General features: G+C 38.9%; 1 protein-coding gene across 3 annotated transcripts in view; it reads right to left on the bottom strand.

The window, feature by feature from the left end:
* The window catches only part of LOC141901473 (uncharacterized), a 116,932-nt gene that overhangs the window by 13,524 nt on the left and 89,070 nt on the right, over window positions 1-14,338 (bottom strand). For all 3 annotated transcript variants that reach the window (XM_074788733.1, XM_074788735.1, XM_074788734.1), the window contains one exon: window positions 9,095-10,599. In XM_074788733.1, coding sequence (XP_074644834.1) covers window positions 9,095-10,599 — 1,505 coding nt within the window. The remainder of the gene's footprint in view (window positions 1-9,094; window positions 10,600-14,338) is intronic.

Below are 14,338 nucleotides of genomic sequence, written 5' to 3' on the forward strand. Positions count from 1 at the left end.
ATCAAACATCGAAGCATTCTAGGTTTTATTAATCGGCAACAAAGCAAAAAACCTTCGAGAATTTCCAAGATAACAGGACATGAAAGAGTTGTTTCGCAGCACGACATTAATGCATGGGTGAATGGAAATTTAAAATTCATTGTAGAGATATTTGAGAAAGTAAGCAACCAAGTTTTAACACAACCACACTTCGGCATAGACCATGAATCAGTACAACAACATCTGCTACTATAGAAACCGTCTGTGACGTCTTAAATGTGTTGGGGCGTAGCTCAACTTTCAACTATCAGATAAATTTTCCAACAAGTGTTCAGTCGATTTTCATTCCAATTGTCGGCACATCATACAACTGCTGAGCAATTGCGCATTTTCCATTGTTCAATTTAAAAAGGAAAGTGCGATGAAATAATGCTGGCCTCGGACTGACTGCATAATATGTCAACTTTCAGACATACAACTTTAACCAAGACAATCTCAATGGGAATGAAAAAATAATCTATTATTGACGCGAGTTCTTGTTGGGATTAGTACGACCGATGAAATATTCATCTCGATAGACTGTCTGTTTCTGTATTTTATTTCTCGATAAATCATTTGTGATTAATTTAAATGATTAAAATTATGTATTTTTGCGCACAAAATAAAAACCACTAGTGGAATTTGGTTCTCTGAATGATTTACGACGTGCCAACGTAATTAACAATAAAAGCAGATGCGCTTATCCCTGCAAGTGGCAATACAGTGTCAGAAATACAAGATGAATCTGTCCCATTTGATAATATATACATCCCTAATCAAGCTCTTGCCCTTGGGAAACGAGTGGATAACAATGGGCAATGGAACCAGGATGCTGCAGCTATACCATCTTTATATATGCATCTTCCATTTATTTTCCATCTGGTCCGATGAATGACGTACAAGACTGGCTGATCGAGCACGGACAAAACAGTCTGCTCATTAATTTCCGGTAAGATTAACAATGACTTAAGTATATTAAATCGTCATTACAGGCCACACAACACCCACCCTATATATGGATATATATATATATATATATATATATATATATATATATATATATATATATATATATATATATATATATATATGTGTGTGTGTGTGTGTGTGTGTGTGTGTGTGTGTGCTACATCGGGATATCTCAGTGATTTATGAGGCAGGCTCCCGACTAAAAACGAGGAGTATTTCTGCGAAGAGGAATTTTCGTCGATATGAAAATCGATTCGCATAATTTTCCGTCGATTACGCTCATGGGAATTTAACGGTAAATACGCAACAGCACAAAAGTAAGCTTCACAATGGACGAACACGGGACATTTTGTTTGTATGTGTATGTGTGAGTGTGTGTGAGTGTGTGCTGTCACCATACACAAGTAATCACCCTCAAGTCATCAGTATTAGGTTTTCTACATTCTAATTTTTTGGTCGAGTTCTGATCATAATCTGACCAAACAGTACCAAAGCATAGATGCATACGCACAAAAGAAATGAACAGTTCGAATTATGAAATATTCCACAACTTAATGACGACAACAGAAGTCGAGCTATATCTCAATTAGTCTTGTAACCTTGCGTTTATCAACCCATGCGCAAAATACCGATACAGTTGTCGTCACTGAGCGATGAAATTGATTTATAACGAAACTTTTTTCTTTCAGACGCTGCATTTTTGTTTCTCTTCTCTCTCTCTCTCTCTCGTGTGTCTCTTATCCGTGTAGAAATAATCAAAAACGTTTGCGGAGCCTAGCGAGAGGTTTCGTCGAGACAGCGAGACAGTCGCATGACATTTCATTCAACGTAACAAGATAAATGAGAAGACAAACGCAAACTGCCAGAACACTTTGTCATTGACTTTACGCTTTTTCACTCTGTGCACCGCACACTGCATTTTCTCTTTATAACTCTCATCAACTAAAGTGTCAATTATGGATAAGACACGAAGGGTTAGCTAGTTTGCACCCTTTGCTAATAAAAAGACGCACAATCACCGGTGATGGCGCTATGCTTCAAGTTTGGGTGCGAGGAGACGATACAGATATAACTGTAAATGTGATAATAAAGGAGATTAGCTTCTTAAATAAAGTCATTTAAGTTCAAGAAACCGGTGCAGACATTGATATAGTGTTAATTGTCTGTTTGTGTCCTGGTGCGGTAATCGCGGACTCCTCGCTCGTATAAAGACCAGTTTCCGAGCCACTTACGACGGAATGATGGCCACCTTCCATTGAGCATTCCATAAAATGGTCATTGGTCAGATTTTCAAATGGCTACACTATAATGAGACCGGTAAAGACCGTTCGATTCATGTCATCATGGTGCCGTCAATTCGCTACATGTTATACTTATATCCCTGATTACTATCGACAGATTCCCACTAAGATCGCTTTGCAACTGACAGACTTGTCATGGCCACACCACCGGCCAAGATCATTGTAGAGATAGTCAACCGAAGCCAGCCCTTACTTACATGAATTACTTACTCGATGAATCTTTTGCAAATATTTTAAATATATCATTTGAATTGGAGCCACTGATTCAAGTAGACTCTTTAAATGAAAGTAGCTCACTTTATCGAAGTAATGGTTGCTTGCGACATTCATAAACCTGGCAGACCCGATGATCTACCATTATCAGACAGTTTATTAGATTAACCTGGTTAACCCCGATATACAACGGAATTATACCAACACATAATGATCCCTTAATTACGAAGATTCCATTAATGTGCAAATGAGACAATTCAATGAAAAACTGCTATGGTTTACACTCGGGCGCTGCTTGAAATGAAATACGTCGCAAATTTATTGGTTTTTAACTGAAGTTTTGTGTAACGATGGAATGATACGTTTCATCGTAGAATGGGAAATACTAATGTATTGCACGCCGGTGTAAGAGGAAATTATATCAAGAATCAATTTTACGGATAATGATCAAGTTTGCTTACTATAAATCACGTTCTCTAACTCCGACTGCTTTTTCGAAATATCTGAAAATTCATACACGTAAGGCTCTTTCTCTCTGAGGTTAGAGAAATGATGTGGCTCATGAAGCATTAGATGTTCTATACGAACAATTTCTAATGCAGAAGTAGTGTTAATCCTTTTAAAATACCGGTCCTATATCTAATTCATACTTCAAATGTTTCGCTAAACTATACCGACACCTAAACAGTGATCAGGGCAGCGCTGACAATTGCGTCAAATATGTATTTGACTAACGTATCAGAAATCAGCCATCTGATTGCAATCGAGGATAACAAATCCCTTTCACGGAGGCTAGAATACGTGAAGAATTACAACAGAGATAATCTGCGCATTTTCGGCGAGATAATTAATTTTTCTAAGCTACAGTGGCAAATTGCCCGATAAATCAGGACGTGTTACATATTTCTGCGAATGCGCTCGTTGAAATATTCATAAGCGTATGAAATTTCGACATCAAAAATTGCTGCGCTGTAATATTGATGCGTCTCGTAACCCCGTATATCATTGCAACACTACAAAAGAGCCCTCTTGTGACTAATAAACAGCGGTTAAGGATTTTACCGAACACGTTCCGAAACCCTAAACGTTTGCGATAACTGGGTGAAGGGGGCACTCTATGATACTACTGCGCAAACAAGAACGCATTTTTGAAGACGAGTTCGCAACATTCAATACAAATATCTGCCCTCGACTGCCATTCAGTCATGAATTCAATACGTAATCAGATTGACGTTTCGCCTAAAAATGTAGTAACGGAGATACATTCTCAATACGATCTAGTTTTACAATAAGTGCGTACAAGTGTCGCGTTCAGTGGTCAACCCGATATACCTTTGAGATGAAAACATCGTCTCCTGTAACGACAACGAAAATGACTCAAACTCTGCCGTAAATGAATTCCGAATTGCACACATAAGATGATTCAGGATCCATTTCTACATTTCATTTTTAATTCCTATTCTATTGACTGTATTTTAAATGTAAAACAGGCACATCGAGCACGCAGTCACAGTGCTGGGCCCAGTTTGCACTTCAGATCATACGTTGTTGGATTACCTATTGAACCAATGGGCAGAAACTACCATATAAATCTTAAGCCTAATTTGGCTTGCCCAAAAACGTCAGACGAGGCCCAAGCCAAATTTTAGCACAGGTCAAGAGGTTACAGAAGTGACTAACTTAGCTTTGTTTAAGCAAGTATCAAGTGAGTGGTTTGCGTGTAAAACGCGCTCGCTAATTAGGTACAGGCCAAATTTGACTCGGCCTGATCCAGGCCACTTTGGACCAGGTCAAATCGTCTCCATGTGATCGCGGCTACAAGTTGTTGGAATAGAACCAATGGGCAATGGCCTTGACTATCGGGTCCTAGGTTAAAAATGAAGAAAAAAGCATCATCTTTGCCAAAATTCGGCTCAATTAGAAATTAGCAACGTGTTTATCTTCGTCAAATACTTTCAGGAAAATTTTAGAGGTAAAAAATTCAATTGTGAATAAATGATGCTAACGAGAGAGACTTACGCACATGTACCATCGTGGAATTTGCCGCGAAAATAAACATTTATGCAAATACCGAAAGATAAACGTTGGTTGAATTTTATTTAGCTTTAGATAGTCCTGTGTGATTGGTATGGAAATTAACGAGAACATTTTCTCTGAGACGAACATGCCTGGAATGTAATCAGTGCAGTCGTCCCGCCAACTGATCACGAGGGTAATTCTTGAGTAGGTGCGCCTGGATAAGGCGGTTCAATTAACCGAATAAAGAGTAACGACTATCTCCTCCCACCACAAATGATAAACACATTTTTAGTCTTCATATTAACAAACATAGAATAAGTAATGGTAGACAGTAATCTAAAGTACTATCGTAAGTTCATTCATAGCGTAAAACGCATTCATGGGCTGATTTTTGTTGGCATAACCTATTTAGGGTTGAGTGGGGACAACTAGCCCTCGACACGCTGGTGAAGATTTCTCCCATCTCAAAAATAAAACAATATCATCAGTAATGTCAGAAACCTGCAGGTGGCTCTTCTGTATGTGTAATAAAGTGTTGGTCAATCCTCAATTTCTCGCTGGTGTATGTCAACAACATATATTCTTACATTCGGTTGCTGCCCAATTGTCATACTGGCTGATAATTCATTGCTGATGATAGAAATAGCATGTGTACATTGGGCTGAACGCAATTTCCACTGGGCGTACCACCTTAAAATGAGTCATAAGTGTATTATGGAGGTTTCAATGAAAAGAAGAGTTATTTTCAAACCTGACCAAAGAAACCATATAAGGGGTTAGCCGTGGCAAGTTATCGCTAAGTTCCCAGCCAGTTATTTCAAAGTGTGGCTCTCAAAAGAAATTAAAGAAGTCCCACAATTTGAATTCAGAATTTAAAGTTTCCAACAATTTTTTATCAAGACTGCAATAAACAGCTATTCAGATACAGCCTAGCTTATATCATCGAGTGCGATATAAAATATGAAAATGTTACATTTGCTGCCTTAGACAATCATCAATTAACAAAGCAGGAATCTTAAGTGAGACTTCAATAAGACAATTCCAATTAGACGAGTGAAGCAAGAAAAAGACTAGCAAATCAAGTATTCGTGAATCATATATATGGCAGCGAATTTGATGCTGTTCTCTTGTCAGAATCTCTGGTGTAAGGTTACTGAAGTAGGTTTCTGCCACACGACAAAATCTACATCCATGATAGACGTGGTGTTATTATGGTCATTTATCCCAGGACTAGCTAGACAATATTAGACAATAGAGACAGTGCAATATTCTATTCATCGGAATCGTAAAGTGCTAGATGGCAGTTCTATTTATAATAAATTGTACTGATGACTGGTGAATGGACTTATCAGAGATGATAATGGCTGCATCGCCGTTACAGATCCACATCAATATTGCAAATATCGATATCATGAAATAATTCAATGGGGCTACCAAACTCATCGTCCTACCTGCGGGGATTTTAAAGGGCCATTGATACAAGAAGGGTGAAATGTTTGAAACTTTAATCGCGATCCTTACAGAGATCTAGGGAAACAGGGCAACATGACTGATACAGAATTAAAATGAATATTACTAGAGGGACAGAAAATACTCCGACTTACAATCGTGGTGCACAACAAACAACTTGAACTTGAGAACCTTTTCTTTTTACGAAGAGCTGTAGTGATATTGAACATGATTCAGATGAAATTACACGCAGTGGGGCCATGTAGAAAGACTCGCATTGATTGTCAGCAGGTAAATATGTCTTATCTCCTACAATATCGATCCGGGCTACGATGACATGGAAGCACGCTAAATGACCTCGACGACAAAAATGTGCATTGACGAAAGGAAAACTGGCTGAATAATTGACAACATCGAAACAAAACATATGAACCTGAACGGCTAAAGATCAAGTGCGGATGCTACGATTCATCTGAAAGGGTCCATTGATCGTAGCGTGTAACATGAGCGACGAATACACATTTGCCAGAACTTGTTAATTCAGAGGATTGATTTTGGAAAGTATATCTCCGATGGAATCAAATTCGTTGAAAAGAGACATAAACATACAGCGAGGGTGGGTAATTAGCCATTACTGAGATGACTGATAAACCGTCAGATTCGTATGCTATGATACAGCACCCGGTGAAAATACTCTAAGTGCATTACACATTGCACATACAGTTGTGTCTGATACATATATGGATAAGCCTATGGCAAATGTTGAAGATAGTAAAAGATGCATGCCCTGTCTATTTGAGGCACACTTGATCTTTCTGTAAATTAATTTGTACTATCCCTCTAGCCACACGTAGTTTCTTACGCTTTATGATTTCTTGCAGAACATGAAATCATTTCTTCTCGTGACTTAGTTTGCTGGCAGAAAATGTCAATCCACCATCAGCATGGTTAATATAAAAAAAGTGCCAAAAGTATAATGGTTGTAGCAAGATAATGAAAAACCCAACACACTGGTTTATTCTGCATAAACACTTCCAAGGAGTTACTGCACTGATAAAGCAAACAATAGATACCAATGGACATATGTAACTTGATAGGTACAGTAGTCACAGCCAGTCTTTCGCGAGCTGGTCTCATTTTTACAAGGTCATGGGTCTGAAACGGTTTCTTGGTCGATGGTTCTTCCTGGCTGCTTCCCTATCAATAGGGAAAAAGAAACCTGCGACCAGCTTATAATGCTTAGAGTGGTGCTCAGCGAGTTGTAGATAGTAAAAAAAGAAATCTGTAAATGGTCGACTGAAGCAACTATTGTACTGATGTTTGTTTTATCTTTGGCTTCTGGGAAAGTCGAACAATCCATGGACTCTATGAACAATCCGACCGATTGTTAGGCAGAAACATAAAACAACTCTATTGTTACAGTGTCGAATGCATGGAAATGAAAAGAACGGCGCTGCTATGAGCCTACTCCCGGCCAGCGGCGACTAAAATTGACACAAAAGGTTCACCTTGCATAGGTCCTGACAGCAGCATCACATTTCGGTCCTTTGACATTCTTTTTCCTCACAAGATCGTTGGTTACATTACACGTTTTAAATTTGATAGCAGAAAACGCATCGTTATCAATTATACCAGTTTGTGACGGGACCACTTTTATTACATTTGTTTCGGCGACGTTGGCATTCGAGCCAATGTTGTCTAGTATTTCAACAAAGAGATATTGCAAAAGAAGATTCCAAAGAAACGAGTGTAAGCATAATCTTAGTCTAGGAAGGGATAAATAAACAAACTTATTCATAGATAAGACTTCCAGATAGTCAGCACTTCAACAAAACAAGGAACCCACAAACTTTATAGCCACTTGTAGATCCATGCTGCATGTAGCAAGATGTGATAGAAATGAACATTTTTGTCAAACCAGGAATTTACCACCTCCCTGCATCCAGTTTCACAAATGGAAATTAGCAGCTATTCCGGAGAGCTGGATATAGTAGAAAACTGCAAGGGAGAAAATGAGCTTAATGCGTGAAAAATGAATCTATAAGCCCATAGTAGTAAGAATGGAATAACAATTAGCTGAATTCAAACTTCTGAACCCAAAATGACCATGGAATTTTCATGAAGTCTGGATCTAGTAGAGTTGCTGCATTCATGATCTATCATCATTGGTAAATATCTTCACTGAAGTGAATGAAAACAGAGATGAATTGAATTTCCCATTTCCGCTAAATTACTGAGGTATGAAATAAAAACATATGCGGCATTAACCCACGAGGTACAAGACCATGAATTTCTCTGTTGAGTTGTGTACAACAAGACATCAGTTTAGTGAATAAGTATCACTTTCATCTACGCAACCAAATGGCTTACATCTTTGTACCTCAAATGTATTCAACAAGTTGTGAACGTGAATATTGCAGGAGCTGTTCATATGAATTTTACAGATGCCTAATCTGGTTAATGCAAAGGGTTTTCTAGCGTATGTTGTATGCAGATCAAGGCAAAATTGGCAAAATCATAAGTGGTCAGGGATTTAGAGGTAGGAGAAATATACATACTCAATTCACCAGATGGAATTAGACGATATGTACCTGGATCTCGGCGAAATGCAATTATGTCTTGCCTTAGGCTGATGGTAAAAACTCCCAGCGGTACGAGTCCTCTAATCGCTAGTAGTACAAGAAAGAGCCACCACGACACCTTTGCTAGCCACTACAGCTGTTTGATAAGGTGCCGATACAAAATGGATTCTTTTTTATCAGGATCGCCTCAGTATAAATCGAAATATATATGAATGAATGGACTTTAGTAAGAGATGAATGATGAGGACCTGGCAATGCAGTGGAATCCTCAACTTTAGCACTTGTGGCAAGTGAGGATCCTCCAGGTGCGCTAGTACAGGTGCAGTAGGATATCAACTGGACCTCTTCTAAATTTCAAGTAAAACACATTCGTAAAGTAGGATGACGAAAGAATAATAACGATTGGAAACCTAGAAATAATTTGATCAAAATATATCCTACTCTCACCAGGCTATCTGACGGGATAGCTGGATCTGTTTCATTGGTAATGAAAAGTATACAAATACACTACATATATCGGTAAATCTTTGTGAAAATGCTTACCTGTACTCTGTGTTCACCCACAGAGAAACTTAGTAATGCTGTGCTTCGGTCAGTCAATTCTTCGATGCGAACCACCGTACTAGAGTCTATTTTGAGATCACTACTAACATCGGCGCTATTAACAAAATCGTCCGTTCTTAAATCTTCCACTCGTTTGAGTTCACCATTGGCCAGCTGGATAATCGACCCTTTCATGAAATGTGGTGGGTAATGAGGGGTGTTCGGATATGGGACAGGATTTAGAGGAGGTGGAGGAGGAAGAGATGAAGGGTGAGATGAAGATGATGCCGAAGAGGACTGTAATGGTGGTGGATGACTGTGGCTTTTGTGGCGTTTTGGAGGTGGCTCCTCGAATTTGACTCCGGTGTGCCGATGTTCGCCTTCTATATGGATATCAGGCGGTCGCGCCAATATTCTTTGTTTCAGACTGCCTTCGCGACCGACAGATGCCGGCGGTCTCATACACATACTGTCTTTAGAACTTGCGTCACGCGACGACGAGTCTTTATGGTGCCCTGATTTTATACCAGATACCTGAGATGAACTTAGACACTGAGCACTTGACGGCGATAGAGTTCGTCCATGTCGGCGTACAGATTCACTTTCTTTTTCGATTTTCGGCGATTTCATATCTCTGTCTCTCCTGAGATGCTCGGAAATGTGGCTCGAGGACAGAGACCTGCCCCCTGATGAGCCGAGCTGGCGATGCATACTTGGACCTGGGGAATTAGTTGAGGTCATTGTTCCGTGATACTGAGGTAACGGCCCTGAAGAATACGGTGTACGAGGTAGTTGTGTTTGAGCATGTTGAACATGGCTTCCCATCGCAGCGAGCACATGGGAATATGACTCTATATGTGGGTAATGACTGGAAAGTAACGAGCCCGGTGCATACGCGTGACTATACTGCGGGTAGAAGGCACCGTACGGAGACAACGTAGCCAAATGTGATGACTGTGAGTGCATACTAGGTGTATACGGGTTAATCGACGATGCAGATGTATAAACCGGTGCGATGTGTCCCGGCGAAAACAAGCGTTGCGCAGGAGGGTCGGTTATCGACGGTGTACGAAATATACTGCCGGAACTACCAGAGAGTACATGGGATTGTTCATGAGCCAGAATCCCTGGTCGTTGAGACTGTGCCGGGCTTGCTACTACATCAGAAAGCCATGATAAATTCTCGCTAGTAGTCGGAGAACTACCAGTCATTTTCTTTCTATCTATGCCATTTGTATTCATAGGCGCCACGACACTAGGAACATGTCCATCGCACGGCTTCCCCAGACACGTTTTGTTACACAGGCTGTTATTATTGTTATTGTTGATGGTGTTGTTATTGTTGATGTGTACGGAGTCTTTGAACGCGCTGCCGTCCCGGTTACTGTTTAACTTTAGTAATGTTGATTTGTGTCGTTTCCAGGCATAGTCCTCAGGCGAGCATGGATCATCAGGATACGTAGATGAGGGCATAGGATCACATCGTAATGACTCCCCGTCAGGACCTGCAAATATACAATAAACAAAATCTGATTATGAATATCCTTCGATATGTTAAGTTGGCAGTTTTGCAATGAACATGGATTACTTAATTCCACCAGATGTCAGGGCAATGGAGATAGTGCACTAAATCAATGAGAAACTAATCTAGATAGACAGCTGACAATTGATGGAGAGAGTACATCACTGACATCCACTATCCATAGAAAAAACATTTCTATTTCCTTGCATAGACACCGACTTTTTATAATGCTTTTAGTTAGAAAAGAACTAGCAACAACCAAGCAGGTTTGCTATTGTGTTTTTTTACTCCAAGACATACAGCTCTGATCACATTATGAGGAAGGAGCTTTTACTATTTTGAGAATGATATCGTATATAACTTATTCATAACTATGATAGCTGTATTACATGCAGAGTCTAAACATCAGATCCAGAAGTGTAAAAGTGGAATTGTATTCTGATGTAGGAAGATTTTTCATATATTGGTTGTGATGTGTTTCCTCATTTTGATATGATCTGAAGACTGTAGACAGGGCAACTGGATGATACCAAGATTAACCAATGTACTGGGTGACTATACAACAAGGTATACTGGGTGACTAGGTGGGTAACTGGCCAGCCGACTGGGGAAACTGCAGTTATCAGAGTTATTAGACAATTTGTGAACTAAATGAATGTCGTTAGTGTTAACTACAGTCCGAAAAAGTGAACCACACGCGCAACTGAGCACGATCGCTTTATTTCAGACCGAAGATGGCCGACACTGTGAAACTTGAAATACCGCACTATAGTATAAGTGTTATGCTTGCCATTCACAGTCACCAGAAGTTCTCTTAACCTATCTGACGGTATTCATCATCAAGTTTACAATGACAATCTTTTTTTTCAAATCTGTACATGAAGATGAAGACGCAGCACTTTTGTGCACTAATTAAACTTATGTCTGACTAACTTTCATAATATCGATTTTTGTATAGAGTGTCTATGATTTCAGTGCTCATTTTGTAGGTGCAATAATCCTGGTATAGACATTACACTCGCATGATTCTAAGGAGAATATAATCTCTGAACTACACTGGTATGTAAGATAATTGATTCCGTAAATAAAGTTCAGGGATGTCAATACCCGCACCCCCTATAGTTGAGGTCTCGGAAACACAGTTCAATAATTTCAATTTTTCTCAATTTAGCCAAGATGCAAGACTGACTCGCAAAATCAATTATACAAAGAAACAGTTTCTGACCTGAATTAAAAGTACTGGTGCCAACGCAATTCATCCTGGATGTTTTGATCATTACGGGAGCATGTTGAACACTGTGCGACTTTATTTGGAAAATAACTCTTCGAGACCTCCTGACCTAAATTTTCTATTATGTACCTGAGTCACCTTTTTCACAAAGTATCGACATAGAAGGTCAATCTTCAACGGACCTCGGGGCGGGGCGACATCAAAAAACATAAAGCGTGGCAGCAGTTAGCCTGTTTGTGACCTTTCTTATACCTCGAGGATTGATTCACATGATTACATTCAGATAATGGGAAATTGTATTGAAATACATCAGAACTGGCTGCTGATCGTTCCTTTACTGATCTATACAGTACTCAATTTAATTAACAACATTTATCCTGCGGGACTCGCGAAACATACAGGTTGAAAATCCCACGAGCTGTTTCATTAGTTGCCGTCTCTATTAATCTTAAATTTCCTGGCCGAACCTAAAATGGGACTTACTTATCGCAATATGAAACATACAGTCGTCGAAACATGTGATACATGCATGTAAACTTTCGCCTTAATCTCGATTTCTAATTAGCGAAATTCAATGCGGAACGACGACACCGTGTCGGATTAAAATGATGTCAATTTAACCATTCGCAATTTACGCTGAATGTGATACATTAAGGACAGTAGATATTTTCTTGACGACTTAATCGGAATTGAATTTCACCTCACGTCTTAATGGATCTTAATTCATTTCAATGAGACGAGGCCTTAAATTAAAGCCCCGGAATTACTGCTAGTTTACACAAAATGCTGCAGTACGCACACACTCACACATCCAAACCGTATATATTTGTTCACCTAGGGACGGAAGGCAAACAATTTCTAAATGTTCTTCCAAGAATGGAAAACAATTCCGCCTCGAGCGGCAGTTTGCTATAGTATCATCACACTTGCTGATCGATAGCTATGGGAAAAATGTCTGTGCGACATAGATTCGTACATAGAAAGAAACCTGATCGTAGGTAGCCTCCGGCGCATTGATTACTAAACTAAATGATGTCATAACATGACTATGACATCACTATGAACGTTTATATGAATAGGAAAGTAAGTGTGTCAGTTGATACAGAGTAAGAGAGATGACGTCATTAAAGATAGTGAAGTCACAACTATATCGTAATCTATATGCTGATTCTGAGGTCAATATTGATGTCAATAATCTTTAGTTCTATACAAAAAATATTTTATGAATGAAACGCATTGATGTTACTGGCATCAAGCCAGATTTAACTTATGGCTCAAATTATGATACAAGTTTTTTATCGCAACCCGTGCAGTTTTAGTGCAGTTAAACTGTTTTCTACGAATCATAACTTATAATACTTTAATCAAACATTCATGTATTTTTATCTATTCGTATTTCAATTTCAAATGAGAGTTTTTGTGGCTGCCAACAGTTTCTTAGCACTCAAGTACTAAACCTAGACATCAAAGGTTCTGTTTAATTAGGATAATTCGACATCATGTAATTAAAGTTACTTTTTTTAATATCAAAATTTGTGCTGAGCTAAGCTAATAAAGACATAGTTCTCAAACTCTCTAACAAAGGAACGCATTAACACCTAAACATGAACCAAGATTTATTCATCCTTCTCAGCCATTGCCCATCTTTCACATGTACTGGTAGTGTATCCAAAAGTGGTCTTTAACTTAACGTGCTTAAAAATTTCAGATCCCATCATCTGTTAATTAATAAGCGGATACACTGGAATCTGATTTAAAAAAAACAGTCAGTAAATTTCAGTCCAGACACTAGGCCATAATGCCATACTCCCTATTGATGATATACTAATAGTGTAGCTGGCGTTTGTAGATCAGAATTCATGTCACGTTAAGATTCTGGCTGTCTTGTCAGAAGCTTCGTTACTATTGTATTCATACGGGAAATAAGGGCCTTAGATTCGAAGCATTCTTGCCAGCTGAACAACATGACCATTTCGGCAGGTATCTGCCAAGCTAACTATTTGCTGCAATATCGAATTAAATGGTTTTGGAAATTTCATATCATTGCAAATGGTACCAAAAAAGTATATCAGAATTAAAACATTATCATTTTCAGTTTTTTCAAATGTTTTCTAATGTCGAGGCAAAGAAATTATTCTTGATTGGGACACGGCTGAATAACTGTAAACTTGTATCCAAACTTTAGTCCGCAATGGCGATGATGATGAAGAGAGTGGATGAGTACGAACTGGAAAAAACTCTTGCTTATTAATAATATCTGTTATTGTCCCCTACAGAAAGGTTACAGACAGTATCTCATACATAATCAACGAAAAGGTTATATCAAATTACAAGAGGGAATATAATGACCACATCCAGACTACTATGAAATGAATGAGTCTAATAAGTTATCCAAAATTCATGATTGCCGTCTCTACTATAAATGCGGTGGTGGATGATTTCACTTTTTAAACAAGAGAGAATCTTAGATCTGTATAAAGTCTGTCTGTCT

This window comes from Tubulanus polymorphus, chromosome 3 (assembly GCF_964204645.1).
Source record: "Tubulanus polymorphus chromosome 3, tnTubPoly1.2, whole genome shotgun sequence".
In the NCBI taxonomy this organism is placed as follows: domain Eukaryota; kingdom Metazoa; phylum Nemertea; class Palaeonemertea; order Tubulaniformes; family Tubulanidae; genus Tubulanus; species Tubulanus polymorphus.